This window comes from Leopardus geoffroyi, chromosome E1, assembly GCF_018350155.1.
Source record: "Leopardus geoffroyi isolate Oge1 chromosome E1, O.geoffroyi_Oge1_pat1.0, whole genome shotgun sequence".
NCBI classification, from domain to species: domain Eukaryota; kingdom Metazoa; phylum Chordata; class Mammalia; order Carnivora; family Felidae; genus Leopardus; species Leopardus geoffroyi.
The window spans coordinates 20,551,302-20,563,365 of NC_059330.1; the positions used below are offsets into that span (position 1 = coordinate 20,551,302).

The 12,064-nt window shown below is 38.8% G+C and overlaps 1 protein-coding gene across 3 annotated transcripts in view; it reads right to left on the minus strand.

Moving 5' to 3' along the window:
- The window catches only part of MYO1D (myosin ID), a 368,653-nt gene that overhangs the window by 195,197 nt on the left and 161,392 nt on the right, over window positions 1–12,064 (minus strand). For all 3 annotated transcript variants that reach the window (XM_045488082.1, XM_045488080.1, XM_045488083.1), the window contains exon 16: window positions 8,037–8,244. In XM_045488082.1, the coding sequence (XP_045344038.1) occupies window positions 8,037–8,244 (208 nt within the window). The remainder of the gene's footprint in view (window positions 1–8,036; window positions 8,245–12,064) is intronic.

Sequence of the window (12,064 nt, forward strand, 5' to 3'; positions counted from 1 at the left end):
AAATTTAAAACTACACATGCACCAAAAACAAGAAGGGAGAGTTTCTTGAGGGAAGCCATACTCTACTTCTAAGACAGCAACGTATTTTAAACTAAATGGGTACAGAATATTAGAGAATCATGACTCTTTGTAATGCATTTGGTATGAAATTTTCATTAAGAATTTCATTAGGAACTACTACTGTCTTCTTTCAGGATTTCCCAATTTATGCAACAAATAAAGCATCTTATTTTCTGAGAATTAATGAATACAGCATATAGAAGAGAAATAGTAAGAAAGCCCAAACCAGAAAAATCCAACCTGAAGACGGAAAAAAGCTGAAACAACAAGATCAGCTGGGACAGACAGGCCTCACAACACACGTGCTCATTACACACGTCAGCTCAGCCTCGTGTGCTCGCTGCTGAGCTGACTGCTGATCTCTCAGCACCTCCTTGCTTAAAGCTGTAATTCTGAAATCTTTAAATAGTGTCTTCAGTGCTGCCTGGAAACACCATCTTATTTGGTCTCTCATTCAAATGTGATGTAAGGAACACACACACACACACACACACACACACACACACACCCTCAAATGTAGAGGGTAGGTGGGTAAGTGAAACAATTGTGTACTGTGAAAGAAACCGAAGTATGACCTTTAAAAAAATCTCACTGGCCATTCTGATTCTTTTCCTATGGTGATGCAGAGAGGTATACACAACTGGGGTTTTGCATAAAAAGCTTTTTTCAGCAGTCAGGCAAGACATTCAGGTTTCATGTCATTCAGAAAGGGTGTTTATAAGACTAAAAATATCCAGTGCTTCAGTGAGTCAAGCTCTTTCATGCATTAGCTGGTGGGAGCATAAACTGGTCCAATCCTTCTGGAAGCCATCTGACAAAGGGGACAGAAAATCTTAAAAGTGCCTATCTTTTAAACCGAAAATTTTGTGCCTGAGAATTTATTCTGAGAAAATAATCAAGGATGATTACTAGTACTTACTAGTAGCAGGAATAGCAGTACGAGTAGTAATAACAATAGCTAACATGTATTGAATTCTGGGTCAGACACTGCAGACCTGTGCACTGAAGCGGGACCTAGAGAGTGAAAAACTGGAGAAACCTAAACATCTAGTGATAGCACATTGATTGAGGAAGTTCTAGTAAATCCTATTAAGGGCTAAGCCAGCTATTATGAACATGCAAATAAAAATTTACACACATAAAGACAGAACAAAAAAGTTTACACAAGAATATGGCATGATTTAATTTATATTTAATATAAAATTATATTTTAAAAATATAAAATTATTTCTATGTTTTTCATCTTCCTACATGAACCTGTACTGCTACTACTTATGTACTATAAAACAATAAAAGTCTCGAAACTCTAGATGTCTTTTTTAAGGTGGTCATTTCTTAAAAAAAAAACCCAAGATATCTGGAGCAATTTCACAGATCTCCTAAAATGTCAAGCATATGACTAAGTATATGATGGAAAACAGGATGCACTAAACAGATCATCTGTAATTCTTGATACTGAATGCTTAGTGGTTTAGATAGTGACAGTGTAGAACCATACATTTTTTACAAATCAGAAAGCAATGCAATTTGTATCTCTTCTGCAGTCTCTGTGGTTATGCAGTTTATTTCTTTAAGAACAACTGTTTTGGGAGCGCCTGGCTGGTTCACTCAGAGGAGTGTGAGACCATTAATCTTGGGGTCGTGAGTTCAAGCCCCACGTTGGGTGTAGTGATTAGTTAAATAAAAATTAAAAAAAAAAAGAACAATTTTGGAGGTTCTGGTTTTGGTCAACATCATTGATTTTGCGTCTTCCAACTTGCCATTGCATTTCTATTAAGGTACAGAAACAGTATGACAATACACTGAAAGCTAGTTCTCACAAGTTAAAACCTGTAACACAGTATGACACTGGCATAGGAATTGTCAATGGAATAAAATAGTGATTCTGAAAACAGACTCAAGCATATATGGGAATTTATTATTAGACAAAAGCAAAATTTCAATATAGTGGGGAAAAAGAGGAATTTTTAAATAAACTGGATTAGAACAGCTGGTTTTTAATTTGGAACAAAACAGAGCTGGACCCTTAGATAATACCATGTATAAAAACTAAATCCCAGAACCATAACTTTTTTGAAGAAATTCAAAGATATAAAGAAAAAAAAAGATAAGACCTATTAAGTGAAAAATTTCATGTCAAAGAGTATACCATAAGTGGAGTCAATGACAAATGATAGCCTAGGAAAAACACCTGCAATAATAAAGATAATCGCTCCCACAAATTCATAAGAAGACAAAGAACCCAACAGAAAACTGGGCTAAGGATGTGAATAAGCAAGTAACAGAAAAGGCAATCCCAAAAGACAAACAAATACACCTTGTCATGAGAATACAAAATTAAAGTAGCAACGAGATATCATTTCTTATTGATAAGAATGGGAAAAATTCAAAAGCCTGGTAAAAGTCACTGTGGTTAAAAAAAAATTAGGGAGGGAAGCCTGGGTGGCTCAGCCCGTTGAGTGTCTGACTTCGGCTCAGGTTATGATCTCGAGGTTTGTGAATTTGAGCCCCACATCCTGCTCTGCTCCTGACAGCTCAGCTCGGAGCTCGGAGCCTGGAGCCTACTTCAGATTCTCTGTCTCCCTCTCTCTGTTGCTCCCCTGCTTGTGCATGTTTTCTCTCTCTCAAAAATAAATAAATAAACTTAAAAAAAATTAGGGAAAAGAAGTTCACTTACACTGTGGGCTACAAAATGTGAACTGTTTATATGGATGATGATTACAAATATAATATATACCCTTCAACCAACAATCTTGCTCATGGGAATCCAGTGCACAGAATGAAGGCATTAGCTGGGACTGCAAGCTGGTGCAGCCACTCTGGAAAACAGTATGGAGGTTCCTCAAAAAACTAAAAATAGAACTACCCTACGACCCAGCAATTGCACTATTAGGTATTTATCCAAGGGATACAGGTATGCTGTTTCGAAGGGACACATGCACCCCCATGTTTATAGCAGCACTATCAACAACAGCCAAAGTATGGAAAGAGCCCAAATGTCCACTGATGGATGACTGGATAAAGAAGATGTGGTGTGTGTATACACACACACACACACACACACACACACACACACACACACAATGGAGTATTACTTGTAGCAATCAAAAAGAATGAAGGGTACTATGCTAAGCCAAATTAGTCAGAGAAAGACAAATGTCATATGACTTCACTCATATGAGGACTTTAAGATACAAAACAGATGAACATAAGGGAAGCAAAAATAATATAAAACAGGGTAGGGGAAAAACATAACAGATTCCTAAATATAGAGAACAGAGGGTTGCTGGAGGGGTTGTGGGAGGGGGGGATGGGCTAAGTGGGTAAGGGGCATTAAGGAATCTACTCCTGAAATCATTGTTGCACCATATGCTAACTTGGATGTAAATTAAAAAATAAATAAATTATTTAAAAAAATGAAGGCATTAGCATTGAAGTATTGGTGCATAGGATGAAGTATTCCTATATGTATAAGGAAGTCTATTAAAAGTATGGAAGATTTGCGGGTGTCCAGAAAAGAGTTAACACAGCAGGCCTGAGATTGTACCCTTAGAAAGGCCTGCTTCCTTTTTTTTTTTTTTTTTTTAAATTTTTTTCCCCATTTATTTTTTGAGAGACAGAGCACAAGCAGGGGAGGGGCAGAGAGAGAAGGAGACACAGAATCCAAAGCAGGCTCCAGGCTCTGAGCTGTCAGCACAGAGCCCCACGCGGGGCCCAAACCCACAAACCGTGAGACCATGACCTGAGCCGAAGTTGGACGCCCAACCGACTGAGCCACCCAGCCACCCCTAGAAAGGTCTGCTTCCAAGGTTGATCCTTGGCTAGTGTTGTGTCTGGGAACTTGACTGGAAAACAATTTCACATGCTGATATAAAACTTTCCCTAAATGGTAAGAGTGGCTCAATGCGGTTACACTGCTTGTGCAAAGAATGAGGTTTATGCTAAATGCCTGATTTTCTTCTGGGTGTCTGGGACTTGGGTACATGTTAGGCAGAGGGTGCCTACATAATGAATCCCCAGTAGAAATTTTGAGCACCGAGTCTCCATTGAGCTTCCCTGGTAGACAACACTTCGCACATGCTGTCACAATCCATCTCTGGAGGAATTAAGCATGTCCTGTGCAACTCCATAGGGAAAGTAAGCTTTTCTTGGAAGCTTGCTCCTAATTTTCTCGGGATTTTGCCCCATTTGCCTTTTTCCCTTTGCCGATTTTGCTTTGCATCCTTTTGCTGTAATAAGTTTTCCTCATGAGCACAACTATATCCTGTTAGTCCTTTTAGTGAATCACGAAAACTGGAAATGGTCTTGGGGACCCTGTGACACAGGTGGTGAGAAGTGGACAGGCAGAGATGGTAAATGTGGGGAAAGAGAGTAACAAAATATTAAAAAGTCACCATGTGAACCACGACCTCATTTATTTTATAGCATATATGCTTGAATATATGCACAGAAAGATATTAGCAAGGATGGGCACCACAATGTTAATGGTTTGTTACCTCTGGATGGTGGGATTTTAGGTTATTTTCCATGATTTCTCTTATGTTTTTCTATATGCTTTGAATTTGTTTTTTCAATAAGTACACTTTAATCATATAATCAGAAAAATATATAAAGCTATTTTTTATTTAAAAAGGAAATAAAAGTCAATTGTTAGATGATTCTGGTTTAAAATAGCATTTCCTAATGCTGCCTCTCTTCACTTCCTGTTCCATTTCTATAAGGTTACAGAAAAAATAAAAACACATATCACATAAAAAGTTAGGTGGTTAATGACCTATTCCCAGAAGCTGAGAGAAATTTCCAATAATTTTATGGCTTGTGGAGTTGGTTTAAAGAACATAATCAGTAGACCACCTATATCCTACCCTAGAATGGCCTGCCTGAGAATTCAGAGGAAGATCCTTATTTCCTGCTTCACTGCTTTATGTTTAAGAAATGCAAGATCTATATCACAGAGAAGACTGGACAGCTTTTCCTCCATGGCACGGGTGATGGCTTCTGAAGTAGCCATCCTTTCTCTTTTAGAATCTCCCCTTTCTAAGTAGAAATTGTAGTTTCTCATCAGAAACAAAGCAGAGGTACTGTAGAGAGGACAAAGAAAGAGTCATAGTAGGTGAGAATACGTACTGTACAAGAGCTGGCTCGTGGGGCTGGGGGCGCCATCTTTGATTAGCAGAACTGCCGCAGACTAAAGTCTGTGGGACACTGTCAACTGAGGAGGTGAACAACCTGCCAGTGGAGACTTAAGAACAGGATTCTATCAGTCATCAGGTGGACAGAAAGTGAGTTCAGGGTAGGGCAACTAAATAATGTATGTTCTACACCGTGACACTTTAGAGAGCGAAACTAACAGTTATGAGAGACAACAGGCACGAACCAGGACTGTCCCAAACAAATGGAGAGAGACGGTCACTGTCCTTCAGGGCCAAACCCTGAGCCCGAGTCAAACTCTTGAATAGGTATAAAGGAGAAAAACAAAGTATCAGATCTGCAAAAAGAATGACAACAAAAAACATCACTGGTTAAGTACTGAAGATCACTGAAGATCAACATAAAGGATTTAAATATACAGAGGAACAAGATGCAGGCAAATAATTTACCATGGCAGACAGAAAACAGACACCAACTGCATAACACAGATCTGAGTAAAGGCAATACAAGAAACAAAACAAAACAACAGTTAATAGAAAAACTGTTTCAGGATGAAATAGAATTTAGTGTGCTACTCCAAAAGATTTTCTGAGTTCTAGGCAAAATACATGAAAGAGACCTAAACTTAGAAACCTGTTGGCAATTGGGAAGGAAGAGAAAACCTTCATTATTTGCACATGATATAATCAATTCCCCAGAAAAACTAACAGGATCAACAAAGGTTTCATTCTGGATACAGATAAACCAACATAAGCCCATATTATTTCTCTGTACCAACACTGGCATGTAAAAAATTCACAGCAGTAACAAAAACAATCTAGGAATTAACCATGAATTCATAAGGCCTCTCCCTAAATCTAAAGGTCAAAGAAATGATTTAAAGAAGCCCATTTTGTACTCTTAAGATGATTTAATACTATCAGAATGTTAATTCTTTCAAATTAATCTATAAATACAATGCAATCCTAATAAAAATTATTGTTGAATTTAATGAATCCCCATAAACACATATTAATTTGTTTTATTTTGCAAAATCAAGGTCTATGTATAGGTTAATCCACCTTCATAAAGAAGAGTAGAGAAGACAACTTATTCTACTATCCACTAAGACATACTGCAATAAAAACCACGTGGCATCAATGTAAAAATGGGCAACTGTATAAATACAACATTCAGAGATGGAATATATACAACGACAGTTGTTAAGTGTTGCCCCACAAATCAATGGGAAAAGGTCACACTGTTTAGTAGATGGTACTGAGAAAACAGTTCACTATAGTGAAGAAAATGAAACCGGATACCTACGTAAAACCAAATATGTAGACAGGTTCTAAATGAATTCAAGATCTAAATGTGGAAGATCCAAGTATACAGTTCAGTGGAGAAAACAGAGGCTAGTGTCTTTGTGACTTGGAGACAAGGAGAGCCTTCTTCAACAAAACATAAGGCAAAGAATTGATTACATCAAAATTAAGGATTCTCTTCAACAAAGCATACGACAGATACGGTTCATGAGAACACCTACAGAATAGGATGTATTTAAATGTCTAACGTGAGGGGCGCCTGGGTGGCGCAGTCGGTTAAGCGTCCGACTTCAGCCAGGTCACGATCTTGCGGTCCGTGAGTTCGAGCCCCGCGTCGGGCTCTGGGCTGATGGCTCAGAGCCTGGACCCTGTTTCCGATTCTGTGTCTCCCTCTCTCTCTGCCCCTCCCCTGTTCATGCTCTGTCTCTCTCTGTCCCAAAAATAAATAAATGTTGAAAAAAAAATTTAAAAAAAAAAAATAAAAAAATAAAAATAAAAAAAAAAATTTAAAATGTCTAACGTGAAAAAGTGATTAATGTCCAAAATATTCAAGGAATTCCCACTAATCAACAAGAAAATGATGCCAGCTCCAGGAGAAAAACAGACAAAGGATACAAACTGGCAGTTTATAGGAAGACCCCAAAAGCAAGCAAGCATTTAATGAGATGCTCAGGTTCAATGGTAACCAGAGAAATACAAAGTAAAAGAACAATGAGAGATTATACCTATCAGTCTTGCAAAATTGAGGTGGCTAGAAGGTACGAGTCTGGATGTGGGCACTCGGTAACTCCCACAGGGAGCTGGTGGCCATGCAAACTGGGAGTCCTCCCGGGGAGAAAACGGGCACTATTTATACCAATCAGGTCTATGTACACCCTATGGCCCAGCAGCTTTTCTCCTGGTACATATCCCACAGAAAATTCTCACAGAGGCACAAGAGTTTTAAAAATACCCATCTATAACTTTTTATTTTAAAATGGCCCATATGGAAGGTATGGAAATAGGTATGGCATACAAGAAGAAAAACATGAGTGAGTGAATGAAGTGAGAAGGAGGCCCTGCGCAGAATTATGACAGATACTACAATCCACTGAGCTTTACGTCACTACCCCACTCTTGAGTCAAGTGCTGGTGGTGGGTAATGACGGGTGAGGAGGGGGTGTCAAACACATTGACAAAACTTCTGAATTACAAGGTAAAAAAAAAAAAAGCCCTTTACCCAGTTAAGCTGAGGGAAAAAACTCAGAAAATAACAAGAGACAGAAAGCTGGCTGCTTCAGACATCCCTCCAACTTTAAATATCAGAAGATAAAATGCCTTGAGTTTTGAGGATAGAATAATTTTGAGCTCAGGCAGCCAAATAAATTTCCCATGTGTGAAGACAACAGAAAACATTGTAAGATATGCACCGATACAAAGAATATACCATCATGAACATTTCTTGAATCAAAGAAAACATTCAATAAATTTTTGAGAACATAAAAGCAAGAGCTGATCCTTATATATAAAACATAAAACTACCTTTTGTAGAAAGAGGACAATCCTCACAAGCATCTGGGCACGGAGTTCTTCCAAGGTAAACAGTGTTCGGGGTGTTCGAATGAAAATTTTGGTTTTCCCATAAGCCACATCATCCTGAAAACCACAATGTTCAACCAGCTTCTTGACAGCCTCTTTGTCTGAAGGGAGGTCATGGTTGGGCCAGGTGAATTCGGAGATCATCTTGTATCTGTGTGAAAAAATGAACAGGGCATATGTTAATGGAGAAAACCTTATGGTCTCAACAGATACAGAAAAACTATTCAAAAATATTCAATAAATTCAAGACAGTTCATAGAAAAACAACTTAGTAATGAATTCTATTCATTAATCTGATAAGAGATGTAGAAAAAGACTTTAATAGATACAATACTCCTTCATGATAACAACTCTTACTAAACCAGAGGAGTATTTTCTTAATTTAATACAGGCTCACCTACCAAGAACTTACAGCAAATACCATTCATAAATGGGTTACCTTTGCAAATTCTCTCATAAACAGAAATAAGACAAGGGATACCCCAATCATGGCATTAGTGAGAACCATAAACAAACTGGTATATGATTGGGGAAGGAACAAAATGAACATTATGACCTGCTTCAGAGGAAATCAAGCAGATTTGCAGATAAACACTATTATCACTAAAAGAAAACCAAGCATATAAGATCAATACACAAAAGCAAATTGTGTTTCTAGGTGCAAGCAGCCATGTTGGCCCCTCGTAAGGTGGCTCACTACACACTAGCTTCTCAGGAATGAAACTGAGCAAGAGTCACAGCCTGCTTTCAAAAGTGACATTCTAGGGGCATGTGGGTGGCTCAGTCGGTTAAGCGTCCAGCTCTTGATTGTGGCTCAGGTCATGATCTCACGCTTTGTGAGAGCGAGACCTACGCTGTCATCACAGAGCCTGCTTGGGATTCTCTCTCTCCCTCTCTCCCTGCCCCTCCTTTGCTCTCTCTCTGTCTCTCTCTCAAAATAAAGAAACTTTGAAAAAAGTGACATTCTATTACTTCTGCCACCGGGAGGGGATTACCAAGGGCATGAGTACAGAGAGGTGGGGATCTCTGAAGGCTGGGGCCATCTCAGAAGGCTGCCTACCAAAGCACTGTTTTCCCCCAGTGCCAAGTTGTTTACTACATGTAGCCAAATTTAGTAATTTTTTTTCATATATTACATCTGAATTTTAATCCATAGCAAGAAAGGCTCTCTTCCTACTCAGGCGACAGAATAATTCACTTAGGAGTTCTTCTAGTAGTTGGATGCTTTCATTGTCTACATTTAAATCTTTCAGCCATTTGGGGTTTATTTTGGTATACGGTGTGAGAAATGGATCCAACTTTAATCTTTTGTCAAGTGGTCACCCAACTGTTCCAACACTATTTACTAAAAAGTCCCATCTTTCTCCCTGTGATTTAATATGCCATTTTAATCATATACTAAATTGTTGTATGTACTTCAGTTTATTTCTAGTTATTATTATTATCACAGACATTCTGGTCTGTTTCACTGCCTTGTTCATCTGTGCATCAGTCCCGTTTTGTTTTGTTTTGTTTTTTGAGAGAGAGAGTGTGAGTGGGGGAGGGGCAGAGAGAGGGAGGAAGAGAGAAACCCAAGCAGGCTCTGCACCACCCACTAGCACAGAGCCTGAGGCGATGCCCAAACTCATGAACTACAAAATCATGATCTGAGCCAAAACAGAGTTGGAAGCTCAACCGACTGAAACCCAGGCGCCCCAGTCCCATGTGGTTTTAATCACAGATGTCTTAAAGTATTTTTTAATATCTGATGGTCTCTCCTCATCCTTTTCTTTTTAAAGGGTCTTTCTAGCTACTCCTGCATGTTTATTTTTCGATATGACCTTTAGAATCAATTTGCATAGTTTCCAGAGGAAAATAATCACAAACAAACAAAGAAATCCTTGCTGGCATTTTTACTGGGTTCCCACATTAAATTCATTAAATTTATCTATGATGTGGAACTGTCTCATCTAAGAACAAGGGATACCTTTCCATTTGTGCAAGTCTACTCTTGTGCTTCTTGGGAGTCTTTAAATGGCCTTCCCAGGTTTTACACGTTTCTTGTTGAGATAAAACAGACATCTAAGTGGCTTCTAATCCCTTCTTCTTGATTTATCTCTCTTTTCTTAGATTCCATGACACCATGCTCTCCCTGGTTTTCTTCTGTCTCTCTGGATATTTCTTCTCAGTCTCATTTTCTGGCTACTTCTCCTCCATTACTGGACCCCAAAATGTTGGTGCAGCCCAGGGCTCGTAATAGGTCCTGTTCTACATAAAACTCCCCACATGACCTCATCTATTCCATCCACTTTGTTTGTTTATTTATTGTGTGTGTGTGTGTGTGTGTGTGTGTGTGTGTGAGAGAGAGAGAGAGAGAGAGAGAGAGAGAGAGAGAGAGAGAGAAAGCAAGCAGGAGAAGGGCAAAGTGAGAGAGAATCCCAAGCAGGCCCCACACTGCCAGCACAGGGCTCTACTCAGGGCTCAAACTCACAAACCATGAAATTATGACCTGAGCTGAAATCACGAGTCAGATGCTTAACTGACTGAGCCACCCAGATGCCCCTCTATCCACTTTAGTTTTCAATTCATGAATTTATTATCCATGCCAAGCTCTCAATTCTGAGCTTCAGATGCATACATCCAATGCCTACATAAATCTTGAGGGCATTTTATATTTCTCTTTCACTCTTTCCCACTTCAATGCCCTCAGTTACTAAAGCCAAAATCCTGTGAATTGTAATTTGATCCCTTCTCTTCTCTATCTGTCCTTCTAATTCATCATCAAATTCTTTTGGATCTACCTCCAAAATATATTTAAAATTCAACTATTCTCATCTTTACGGCCACAATCCTAATTCAAGCTACCATCAAGTTTACTACTATAGACTCCTGAATTGTTTTCCATTTCTTCCCCAATCCATTCTGTATGCTCAGCTGCCTCAGTGGTTTTCTAAAAAGCCGTACATCATTTTTATCTTTTACTGCTCTCCTCTTTTAGCACAATACTCCAATCACCCTGGACTTCTTTAGGGACCTATAATGTGGTTGCCTCTTTCTGGCTTCAAAGCCTTTGCATATGCTGTTCCCATTGCCTACAATGCTTGTTAATCCACTACTTGAAAGGCTGGCTCCTTCTAATCCTTGAGTCTTTTCTTGATCTTTCATCGACCATCAATTCCCATTATTCCTCTCTATACACTTAAAAGCCTATTCACCTGCCCCATAGGGAGAGAAACAGAAACCAAATACAATCATTCAACTATGAAGACAGAGGTAATACACCATATGAAGAAAGGAAACAAAATCAGAAGCATCCCACATTCATTATAAAACTGGAATAAGAGTCAACATCTGGGCTATAATACAGGTAGTGATGGTGTGTTTGAAGTTTTAGGCACACTGTAGAAACTGGAAGCAACTTCTCTGCCATAGCGCTCAGCTAAGGTGTTCTTCCTTTCTTCCCAGTTGATAAAATGGCATGGACCCCAGTTCTCCAGGAAACCAGCATCCTGAACTTGTGGATTAAAAAGCTGAACTCCTGTGCTTCCTGACAACTAGTTATTATCTCCCTGAAAGACTTTAGCAGGTTATCAGAACATTTAAACTCCTTCTCTTATTTCAATAAAAGAAATAAAAACAAGGAAAAGTGACAAGTAAAAATTTAGGTTCAATCCCAGCTTCAAAAAATCTGTAAAAATTCAGAGTGGAAATATTATTTTTTTCTCCTAACATCATTGGAAACATTAGTCCAATGTCCTTCCTACACACTATCTATCCCACCCCATGTCATACTGTTAATTCGTTCAGTCAGTAGGACAATAAAATAAAATGGCAATTTCTCAACTTGAACAAATTCATTTTATGTAAAGTGGATGATAAACACAGTCTGCAGAGTGAAATGGGCTATTTTTCCCAGATGCATACCCCACTGTCTCATACGACACCCTTTCTAGATGATTCTAGAGAGGACCTAATCTCAACTCACATAATCA